This window comes from Glycine max, chromosome 13, assembly GCF_000004515.6.
Source record: "Glycine max cultivar Williams 82 chromosome 13, Glycine_max_v4.0, whole genome shotgun sequence".
In the NCBI taxonomy this organism is placed as follows: Eukaryota; Viridiplantae; Streptophyta; class Magnoliopsida; order Fabales; family Fabaceae; genus Glycine; species Glycine max.
In genome coordinates, this window is record NC_038249.2 from 42,168,867 (window position 1) to 42,181,438 (window position 12,572).

Sequence of the window (12,572 nt, forward strand, 5' to 3'; positions counted from 1 at the left end):
AAATTTTGGTTCCTTTTAAGTAAGATAAATGATTAAAGTAAAGTTTTTAAAAGATAAAAAATTAAACTGAATAAAAATAAAGATAAAGGATCATCAAAATGGTCATTTAATCTTCTTTTTTTCAAGGAGAGTTTAAATGATGAATGCCTTTAATTTTGAGAACCTTTAAGAAAATATAATATAAATCCCTAATCACATGAATGTTCACAATCTTATGAAAGTTTACGTAAGAGTTTGTTTAAAAGTTATATATTCATCATCGAGGCCGAAATATCCTTTCCCAGAAGAAACATAGTTACCTTTTCTCTTTTCCTTGTTTGGTAAATGGGAAATAGAGATGAGAGGTGAGGAATAAGTAAGAATAAAAAGTTAATGTTTTGTTGAGGAAAAATGAGAGGAGAGAAATTTAAAGTTGCAGAATTCATTCACCTTAAATCCTTTTATTTTTATCTTTTTATTTTCATTCACCTTTCCTATTTTGATTATAAGTATTGTGACTCGATAATATGATTTATTTAACATGTAATTTGTAAGAATTAAAGGTCTTATGAGATTACAGGCATGTTCGCTTAACCGCTTAAAAATAGTTTTCGATACTGAATGTATTCTTGGAGAGGAAATTCAATTTTGTGATATATTCAATTGTCCTTAAATGTACGTTTGCACATTAAAAAATTTCCTAGAAATTGAGTTTTGTAAAAGTAAAACTTTGAGTTGTTTTTGCAAACTTAAATTTGTAAACTTTAACTAAACATGCACTTTGCCCATTTAGAATGAGGTTTTTTTCCGATATGATTTGCATAATTTTTCTGTGACTTATTTGTGTATTCTCACCTTAAATCCTTGTTGTGTACGATTTTTCTCAACATTTATTGCCTTTAAAAAACTAACTTTCAATATGTCTCAACATAATTTTTAACCAAATGTAGATTATTTTTCCTTTTAACCATGAAGAAGGTTGAATTTGCTAAGAAAATCATGTTAAGTTAATTCTAACGTAGTATTTTTCCTATAGTTTATGAATCATAATAAATGTGGATAAAAATATAATTAATAAATATGTAAACAATTATATAATTAAGAATCATTAAGGTTGACCTAATGATGGAGGGATCATGTGATAGATGCATGATGATTTGAGATTGATTTTTATTGTCATTGTATACTAAAAAAATCTTATAAGTATTAATATCTTTGTTTTTAGTATGACCAGATCTATTTTTATTAGGGTAGGGTGATGTTTCGGAATAAGAAGGGTTTGAATTCTATTTTTTAAAGTTTTATTTTTTAATGAGTAGGGTTTAGTCATATTAATAACTTTATTTTGTTGATGGAAAGGGGATGTAGTCTCGAAATAAGTAGGGTTTAAATTTTCTGTCTTTATTTTTTTATCCGTAAAAATAAAAAATAAATATTAAACAAATTTATAATAATTCACACACATTATTCAATCGACTGAATTAAATTCTTTTAATTTTGATTTCATTTCATGTCTAAGAGTCTCCAAATAATGGTTTGGGCAAAAGTTAAGAACACTTTTTGTTCTAAGTCGTGATTTAGACTTTCAAAATCATACATAATCCAAACAAACATGAAGCATTTCGAAATCAAACGAATAGGTTTTCAAAAGACCTATTCAAACTGCGCAATTTCCATTTCTAGTCTATCAACAAGAAACAAGCTAAGAGCCGAATTATAGCAAAACATTGATTTTTTTAATCTCAGTAGAAATAAATACTCAACTTGGAAATAAAATGAATATTTATTTATTTATTGATAAGCTAATAAAAATCTCACCTATTTAATATCAATCTAAACACACATTCACAAAAAGTTGATTTAAGACAATGTTTAATTTAACATTTAGCTAGTTTGGTCTTGCGGTGTAGTGAAAGAAAAGCAATTAATTTTTCATGTTCGTAGTATCACAACTCTTTATAACTTCCACTCTAAAAAAAAACTCTTTATAACTTCCAAATTTTCATTTAAAAATACAATATTTATATCTCTACTACACAACCAAATGTACTAATTATAAGTAAGATAAATAATAAGTCACATAGAGTTTCAAATAAGTCGAATTAAACTGTACTCGTTCCCTAGGGTTTGCAAGTGTAACAAGTGTTTTGTTATTTGTACATAAATATTTTTATTTTATTTTAATGATAGCAGGAACTAAATTATTATTAGTTTTATTTTGACGAACAAGTTAATAACTTTGAAATCCAAAAACAAGTATTTTTCTATTTTTTTATAAAAACAAACTATAAAATATTGTATGATTTATTCATTGTGCATAAGATTTTTTTTTCTTCATATTTATGAAAAAATAGTTGAGATATTAGTGGAGATGAAACATATAAATGAATTGTAGAACGGAATGAATCTTTTTATAAAACTATATAACCCTTTAAATCACTGGTAATTTGTAATAAGATGTTGTACACTTTAAGATCATTTTAATTAGTCATTGGACTTAAGCTATTACTCCAATAAACCCCTAAATAACTAGTGTAAATGCCATGTAATCTTATATTAATCTTGACTAATTCCAAATTTTTGTAACTTTTAAACTTCAATTTTTATCAAGGGAAAATAAACTAGAAAAAAAGATTGAACTTTATTTGGTGTGAAAAAAAGAATAAGATAATTAAGGAGACTGTAATGAAAGGACAGTAGTAAGCTCATTGCTTAAAGAGGCTATAAATGTTTATTTGATCCAAATTGCCTGAACTTTCTTATTCCAAAGAAATTTATATTGGCAAAATACTGATTAGGATCAGTGGAGAGTTTAAGATTTTGGTGACACTTGGTATAAGGGTGTTGGAATGCACTAGATTGCTTAAAGAGGCTATAAATACTTAATTGATAAAAAATTGCCTGAAGTTTCTTATTCCAAAGAAAAATTCTATGGGCACAACATTGATTAGGACCGGTGGAAAGTTATTTTTGGTGACACTTAATTAGTACAAGGATGTTGGAAAAAGGAGTAATTAATAAACTTAATTCATTTTGATGTTGATGGATATTTAAGATTTATGTAGTATTTTTAGAGTCAAATAATTATATTTTCCAATAGTCATGTTTCAATAGACCAAGGAATATTTTGTATAATAATAAAAATACTGATGTACTAGTGTGTTTACAATGTGAGCAAAAGAAGGTAAATTAACCCGGGGGTTAGTTTTATAAACTTTTTTTGAAACTGAGTCTGTTTTGAAAGTAATTATTAAGGGGGTTTGTTTTTTCAAAGTTTTTCGCCGTTATTATAAGCAAAACATGGCGTGACAGGGACAACATGACATTTCACCAGTGGAGTTGGTAAAACAAGCATGGCATTTCGCCATTGGAGTTGGTGAAACAGGCACCCATCACGTTGACAGCAGGCACGACAATAGTGAATTTCGTTGGTGGTATTAGCGAAATAGGCTAGGTTGCAGGTGAGCGTTTTGCTGCTGACGTGGCGCGCATGCAGTGACCAAACAGGAAAAAAGTATATACTAAAATTAAAAAAAAATTTAAAAAGGAAAGAAAAGGTATATACTAAAATTAAAATATTAACATGATAAATGAGAATTAATTTTCCCAAACATAAATGAAATTAATTTTTTAAAATGTTTTTTTATTAATATGTTTTTTGGCGAAATAGGCACCCATCACGTCAACAGTGAAACCCTCACCTGTAACCTAGCCTATTTCGCTAATACCACCAGCGAAATCCACTGCTGTCGTGCCTGTTGTCGACGTGATGAGTGCCTGTTTCGCCAACCCTAATGGCAAAATGTCATGCCTGTTTCGTCAACCTCAATGGCGAAATGCCATGCTGTCCCTGCCACGCCATGTTTCACTTATAGTAATGACAGAAAGCTTTGAAAATCAGACCCCCTCGATAATTACTTTCAAAACAGACCCAATTCTAAAAAAAAGTTTGTAAAACTGACCCCTGAGTTAATTTACCGCAAAAGAACTGAATCTAAGACAAATTTAGGTTTTGAATTTCCCTTTTCTCCATTCATCTCCTTATTTTATTTAAAGTGGTGTCAAAACCTATGTGATTTTAAATTGTCTTGATTCCTAAACTCAAGAAAAAAATTGATAATTGGCGTCTTCATACGAAAAAATACTTACTTTTAATATGTGTGGGATATGGAGGAGTAAGGACATGAAGAATAAAAAAATGATGGAGTTTTACATCAAGCACGAAGAAATAATTTTGTTAGAGATATGCGACATGAATCTAAGTTAGTCTACCTAATACCTACACATCCTTGCAAGATGGAGATATCTTTTAATCCGTGACGGATCTACAAACTTAAGCTAGGGGATAATTTATTATAAAAATAAAATTCATAAGAATTATCACGAAAGAAGTAAAAAAAAAAGGATAGAAAATTTAAATATATAAAATTAATAGGACAAAATATACACATTCAATGTATTTACATATATCGATTAAAAAGTAAGGGGTGCAAATACACTCCCTCGTTCATATTTGTCCGCCACAGTCTTTAATGACTCCAGTACTTGTGGTTCTGAAGAGGATGAAAGATGTCTGGTAAAAAAATTTGTCAACTGATGAGTTATGGGCATGCAAGACATATATAGTTGTGTTTTTGCCAACAGGTCACGAGTAAAGTGGTAGTCTTTGGCTAAGTGTCATGCAAGAATGAAAAACAATGTTAGCACATGGATAAGTAGCAGCGCACTAATGTTGTCTAAGTAGGTGGTAGTCCTAGTAGTGGGCACATAAAGTTCTTGAAGAAGCTTCTATAGCCATAGACATAGTATTCCAGTAGTGGTTATAGCTATTGTCCCATACTCTGCCTAAGTTAATGATCTTGCGATTGTTGGTTGCTTTTTGAACAAAGTAGACTAGGTAATTGCACTTGTTGATTTTCTGTCTTGTGTATCACCACCCTAATCAACATTCCAGAAAGTAATGAGATTACGATCAGTAGACTTGTTAGATGAAATGCCATGCAAAATGGTAATAGATTTTAAATAACACATAATGCACTTCATCAAGGCCTGCATATGTGTTGATGTTGGTCATTGCATATTTTGTGGCACTTTGTTGGTAGGAAGAAAAAAAAATCAGAAATGATAGGTGGGATCTTAGAGAATAGTTAGCAATAGTGGTGATATTTTTAGGGGGACATGGTGTTGCACTAGTCACGTACCTTTCAAGGTTGGGGGCTACAAGCAAGGAATGGATTTTTCTACATCATTCAGGGTAATCGAATTAGGTGAGTTTAATAGGTAATTGAGTGGTGGTATTGAATTCTACTAGATCTTTTTGAAGCAATTGGATCATGAATAATGCTTATTTAGCATATGGCTTAATTTGATATCATATAGAAGAATTTAATGCTTTTTTTTATTCATCAAAATAAATATATAATAGGACTTATGTATTTAGTGTGGCTTAATTGTGATCTAAGTCCGTTCGTTATGCTAGGATAAATTTAATTATATGTTAAATTTTTACCTTTTAACAAATTGTGTATTTTTATACTGCTAAATATTATATATATCATATGAAAATTAACTTACTCCAAAAAAGTAATTATTTTTAAAGATATATCTTCTCTTTCGAATACTATTTACTTAAAAAAGAATTTGTTAGTTATAGTTATTACTACCATTAATTTTCATTAAAAAGTGAAAGTGCACAAATGGAAAAAGAAGAGCGTGTGACAAAGCGGCATCCCATTGGTTAATATTAAAGCACACGGATCGCCATATAGCGAATCAAGAGCCGTAGATAAGACCAAATCAAACCGTCCACGTTAGTCTCAAAGCCGGATCGTGCAATGACAACAGCAGCGTGCAAAGCTCTATCTATAAAACGATGCCAAGGCAATTTTCTTCCCTCATCCAACTCTCTAAACAACACATTAACCTTTCTCATTCCCCATCTCCTCACCTTATTCAGCCACTGCTAATTTCTAGGGTTCCGAAATGGACGCTGGCGGAAAGATCAAGAAGGGCGCCGGAGGAAGAAAGGGCGGCGGCCCTAAGAAGAAGCCGGTTTCAAGGTCCGTCAAGGCCGGTCTCCAATTCCCCGTCGGAAGAATTGGCCGTTATTTGAAGAAAGGAAGGTACGCCCAGCGTGTCGGTACCGGTGCTCCCGTTTACTTGGCCGCAGTTCTCGAGTACCTAGCTGCTGAGGTAACATATCACTAATTTGCATCACTTAATCTTGATTGACTATGGTTAATTATGTGTTGTGAAATTGAATTGTCTTGATTGGATTGTGAAGGTGCTTGAGTTGGCTGGGAATGCTGCACGTGACAACAAGAAGAACAGGATTATTCCGAGACATGTGCTATTGGCTGTGAGGAACGATGAGGAGTTGGGGAAATTGCTTGCTGGTGTCACCATTGCACATGGTGGTGTGCTTCCAAACATTAACCCTGTTTTGTTGCCTAAGAAGACGGAGAGGGCTGCCAAGGAGCCTAAGTCTCCATCCAAGGCTACTAAATCTCCTAAGAAGGCCTAGATTATCCTTTTTTTTTTTTTTTTTTTAAATCTAGTGTTGTATATCGGTGCTTAGATGCTTTTGGTGTAACAGGAAATTTGATGTGTTTCTTAAACATTGTAATTCTTGTCCCATTGTGTTGCTTGTAGGAGTGAGTTTGCTTTATTAATGAAAAGTGGAAACCTCTTGTTTTCAATCTATATTGTCGCTGCCCCTTTTTATTTTTGTTATGGGTTATTGCCATATTGTATTGATTCAGTTGCAGGTAAGTGAAGTTATTGGTTTTGAAGTGCTAAATAAACCGAAGTTTAAGAAACTTCATGTTAATTCCTATGGTCTTGTTAATAGGCTAATTTGATGCTTAATTGACTCTGTCGTTTCTTTGAATTTAGTCATGTAAGTGTTGGCAAGTGTATTTTTGTTGATACTTATTTGAAGTAATTAACGAGTTATTTGTATTGTGCATTACTTTTATACTTTTTTGCATACCTATAAATCTACCCAATTTCGGATTTGGTAAATGGATAGCTTTGAATTATTAAAGGTTAATTAATTGTTCTTATATCAATCAATGGCTACCTTTTATGTTGAGACCTGACCGTGACCTGGTAGTTGTTGACTGGATTTTTTTCCCGTTTTTGGAACCCAGAATTTTTTGTCAACGCTGTGGTAAAGTTCCGAAATGTTTATGGAGATGTGAAACTGGTGGATGTAGTTATGGTGTTAGAAGACCTTACTATACTGCACATGTGCTTATGGGCGCTGCTGCAAATTGAAGTATTTGTAGTGTTTGGTTGGAGGGAAATAAGAGGAAGGGGGTATTTAAAAAAAAAACTTTTTTTTTGTTTAGTTCATTTTTTGGTAGGAAAATGTTGGAATAGAATCTTCTCTCACTCAATTTTAGTTTCTCTTTAATATTGAGATAATTTTAAAATGTTTGGCTAAAACATTGTGAATCAAACAAGAATAATTATTTTTCTTGTCATTTCATATAAATTTTTCTTTGCTTTCGCCTCAATGAACCAAGTAAGGAAATTCAAATGGAGTTCCCCTAAAGTGTAATCAATTTCTCTTTGATCATGTCTCAATTGAACGATGCATGGAAATTCACATGGAGTTCCCAAATGGCATGTGATTTTTTTTTCTTCAAAGGATCATTCACTTAAAATGTTTAATGCCACTTACTAAAATACATGATGCTAAAAGAAGAGACTAATCCACAATATATAAATGGATGCCAATTTGGCTTGTATTTTCAAAATTATTAAGTGTTTGGTAACTGATTTGCACTGACGCAAACAAGAATTCTCGCTTTTCAAAGCATAAAAATGAGAAGCAAGAATGTGTAACTTTTTTTGTTGAACGAACGTTTGAAGTTTCTAAATGAAAATCAAACACACTACAACATAATTGTGCAAGATTGTATTTGATCGGATTTTTGGTGGTGTGAAGCTTTGTTGATTTTAATCTGCCTTGTCATGATGAGTTAATGTTTTTAACCTTAAGTAATTCATGCTGTTAATTGCTCTTTCGGCCTATTGCCTGTTGTTTGGAATCGTTGTCAGCTTGGTAAATTGATCTAGTATAATTTGCTGTAATAAGCTGATTTTGGTTGCTTTAAAAAGATTTCCTTTTACACATGAATTAATTGATGTGAACTTTTAGCTTAACCAGCAGTGTCAGATTCAAATTCTGAATATGCAATTATATTAAATATTATTCATAATAATTTTATCCGACTGTAATAAAAAACAAATATAATTTAGATAAAAAAGAAATTTGATTTTACCACAAAAATATACTGCAGTGAAGTCAAACACGGATCAAGGTTTATTGACCGTATTTTAAAATAATGAATTTATTAGCTGTTCGATGTCCCAAAAATCCAATTATTACAGAACTTTTATCTGGTGTAAAATAATGATCACAATAATATATAATAATAAGTTTATTTATTTTTATAATAATTAGTGGAGTATTTTAGAAGTCATTAGAATTTTTTCAATTAACTAACCGTGCAAATTACATTTATTGTGCATGCCTGTTAAATTCACAACAAACTAATCCAAAAGGGGGATTACATATATGAAATGCATCTTCGCTTTCTTTCTATTTTAAGTTACAGGTGTGCAAACTTTTGCCATCTATGCAATGCCTGAAGACTGAAGTTATGTGTCAGACCCTGATGAAAAAATAAGGCTTTATTGCCCAAGATAACAGCTTGTACATGCACTCATCAATCAGCGATCACCCTTCAATCCTATGTCGTTGTACAATCTTCTTTAAAGGTTCAGCGCCGATGTTTAGAAGAACAAAATCCTTCGTGGCTCAGCCTCAAACTCTTCATAGTAAGCACTAACCAACAATAATCTTAAACATCTCGATTGATCCCTTTGGCTGTCTGTTTGTATTTTACAATGTGATAATCTTCTTATTTTCTTAAAACAATTAAACCGGGTTTTATGATAATTGTAATGTAAAGAACACCAAGAAGATCAAATACAGGCTAGTGTAATTACAAAGCGAACAACCAATGATCAACATATAAAAAATAATTAGAAGACACTCAATGGTACATGGCACACATTGCAACACCAGATGGCGGATGCTACATAATACATATTGTTGTATTAAAAAATGTACTGCTTACCAACCCATTAAGGTTCTTCGAACCCTATTTACAATCTTATTTCTAGCAGCAACACCTGTTAATTGAAACTCACAGTTCTCATCCAAGAGAAATCTGTACACTTCCCATTCACGCTCTGAAGTTGAATGCCGTCCTACTTCAGCCTATAACAAAAACGGAATTAAGTAATTAGATTTGATTTTTTTTTATAAGCCTATAATGTTTTATTGTCTAAATGACAACAGATTTTAGTTTTTTTCATAAGCCTAATGTTCTATTATCTAAATGACAGCAGTATATATCAATGCTTATTTTAAAAAAATGCAGTTATATTTTTATAACGGCCAAAAATGTTATATTTTTATAGCTTGCTCTGCATTGGAGAGATTATTTTGGTGACAAACATGTTGTATTGGGATCTAAATTAATGGGGTGTTATATTTTGTATATGGAATTCTGATTCCTAGGAGACTACACAGTTGGTGGGTCAATCTCTTGGTTACATGTTATTTATTACATTGTTACTGTAATTAATATCTAGTAACCAGGGGAATTATACTGCACATGTTGCTCTTTGGGTACTTCTGGTACCAAGTTTAATATATTGATTTGCCTTTCAAAAAGAAAAAAAAAAGATCTTAAAGATTTGCTATCACATTTCTGAAATTTTCTTACCGAGAAAACACAAATTCCAAGTGTTTTGAGAGCAAATGTGACATCATAAAAAACTCGAGGTCTTCCGATTCCAGATAGCTCAACTGGATTAGCGACCAACAGTTCAGTATCTGGTCCTCGGTTTGCAATGATTACTCGCAATGGATGAAGCATTTCTTGTTTCAAATGAGAGCAGAGTGCACTCTGCTTCTCCCGATCCAAAATCTTTTTCCCATCGTTCTGCTGAATAAATATATCTAAATCACGATACCCCATCGAATTGGGTGAAAATCGGCCGTATGAAATCTAAGAAGAAAAATTCACTAGTGTCAGCAAACTGCTAGAATGCTATATAGTTGCCAGCACAAACAGAAATTAACACAATTTCAATTTTTCATACAAATAAATTTTATCCATGATAAGATGAATGATTGGTTATATATGAAAGCTACTTCAGAAGTTTGCACCATCTAACTACCTCAATCAAAATGGTGGCTCCCAAAAACAACTAATATGGCAACATGTAAACAAAACTGATAAAGAAGGAAATCAACCCACTGATTTTCGAAATTGGTTGCATAATTGTGGTTTTTCTTGCTAGGAGCTGACTGAATAATAAAATTGAGATTGCAGAACAAGCAATTGTGACAAAATCTGTCAGCTTTGTTCAGTTAAGCTGTATCTTTTTGCAAGTACTGGGTAAAGAGGGAAAATGATATTGATTGTTTAATTGAATGAGCAGCATGCAAATTTTCAACTCCAATAAAATTACTAACAGAAGTGACACATTTTACCCTATGCTGACAGCTGCCATCTATCAAAACTTGACCAAATGGAAACGTTATATACCCTTCATGAACAAGGACATTGAGCTTGGAGTATGCTAGGAAAGTGAGGAGCCATCAAAGGATACTGTGCTACAAATAATTTTCGTAGAGAAAATAATACCTTCATATTCATGTCCTTCAAAGTCCTCATAATGTCATAAAGACGACCCTTGTGATCAGCACATCGTATTTGAACTAGCGTGTGAGCTGGGCTTAAGTAATTGTCTATTGCTACATTGGCTTTCTTCAACTTAGTCATATCAGGGGTAAGAGCTTGAGAACGAACTTGATTATCTGATAACTCTAGCTCCTCGGCTAATGCAGGAGACAGAGAAGAGATACCCTGATTATATTCATATTCTGGACCTGCCAATTGGAGTTCACAGCTGGTACACGAGTCTCGCAGAACAGCATTCAATCTTTCACATGTCTCATCCTGTCGATTTCTTGTGTGTAAAAGTTCCCTAAAAGAAAATTGAAGCAAGTGATGATTACTTATAAGCAACAGTATGCCCTTGAAATATAACTGGCAGTTGAGAAGCTGCATTAAGATGTTTGACAGAACCAAAATATTGCTAATAACTTTGATCATTTATTAGAGTTTTAGGATTTATAAAGAGAAATACAAGTACTTCATTTCTTTCTCTCTGTTCTCTCTAGTCTCTTCCCCTGCCATTTTCATCCCTTTCTTCCTTGATTGGTAGTAAGATGCAGCACACAGTAAGTCATATGGAAAACCAGCATGACGGAAACAGTTAAGACATTAATTTGCCAGATTTTATTTTATTTTATCGGTAGGTGAGATAATTTGTCAGATGATACAATCACCCATATCTTAAAGGGTAGAAACTTACCGGTTTGGCCAAAGAGATAAGCTTCTATCATCATTAAAACAAGTGGTGCATAGCCAAAAAAATATAGGTAAAGCTATTGGCAATCAATATAAAGGTGGGGCAAAAGGCTTATGACATAGGTATATGCACAGAACTATTATTAGGGAAAGTCAGCATAAAGGTACGTGACAAACTAACTCTAATTGGCACGTGAGTTAATAGGGAGACAATCTTGAGATTCCATCATGATTAACAACATATTCCACCGAGACATTTAGAAAAACTTCACATTCTGCATTTTACAAATCAAACTTTTCAGACAACAGAACTTCAACAGATAGACAGGAGAAGATCTGGAAGGTTGCTGAATGATATAAAAGGAGGCTAAACAAGGCGGGCAAATTTCCTGAAGTCGTTCTTTGAGAATCAGATAAGAACAAGTGATAGGAAGCAAGACGGAGTGTGGAATAACCCATAACACAAAGTAACACCACACTCCATCGGTTGAAACATCTGAATGATATTCAAAAGAAGGTCCATTAAATTAAGATAAGAATAAAATGGAATAGGATCTGTAAACGAAGAATTCAATGAAAGTGAGAGACCTCCTTTGGTGATGCAGAGACCGAAATCGAGAATGATTCTGCAGATATCGCAAGCGAGACCGGTTTTGTCGGGGCAATTGAAGGTGATGATGAAAGGGTCGCCGGGCTTGTTCGGTTGGTGGATTTGAACGAAGTCGTCGTCGCCGCCCGACACTCCTCCCATCATAGGAGGCAGCTAACACTGTAAAGCTGGCAAGTCAAACGATGATACAAGTACACGTCAGCAATCGCGACGGCACTTCTTTCTGGACGTGGCGGGATATTTGTTATGGTTAACTTTTTCTTTTCTGAGGCTATAATTTCGTTTAAGTTCATCTAACTAATGTGCTTCCATGTTTGGTACTTGGTACTTTCTACCATTTTGCTTATCATGTTAGTTTTGATGTCACCAAAGTAAATTCTGTAGGGACTTGTTTTCCAAACCTGGATTTCTACACTTTGCTTTTCCCCACGTATTCACGTAATTAATAAATCGAATCTGTTAAGATAAAAACCTTATGACTCATTTTATTTTCATAAATTAAATTTAAAATCTAAATTGTT

At 32.8% G+C, this 12,572-nt stretch overlaps 2 protein-coding genes across 2 annotated transcripts; one reads left to right on the forward strand and one right to left on the reverse strand.

Moving 5' to 3' along the window:
* Positions 1-5,875: 5,875 nt before the first annotated feature.
* On the forward strand, positions 5,876-6,626 carry LOC100306579 (uncharacterized). Its single transcript, NM_001250097.2, is given in 2 exon segments — positions 5,876-6,171; positions 6,263-6,626. Coding segments are annotated over 2 exon segments (450 nt in total). The 5' UTR covers positions 5,876-5,961; the 3' UTR covers positions 6,503-6,626.
* A 2,347-nt stretch (positions 6,627-8,973) lies between these two features.
* LOC100785121 (ACT domain-containing protein ACR9) lies at positions 8,974-12,020 on the reverse strand. The gene is made up of 4 exons (XM_041008560.1): positions 11,224-12,020; positions 10,713-11,055; positions 9,786-10,070; positions 8,974-9,274 (listed from the first exon to the last, which is right to left on the reverse strand). The coding sequence occupies exons 1-4, from the start codon at positions 11,271-11,273 to the stop codon at positions 9,128-9,130; spliced, it is 825 nt and encodes a 274-aa protein (XP_040864494.1). The 5' UTR covers positions 11,274-12,020; the 3' UTR covers positions 8,974-9,127.
* Positions 12,021-12,572: the final 552 nt, after the last annotated feature.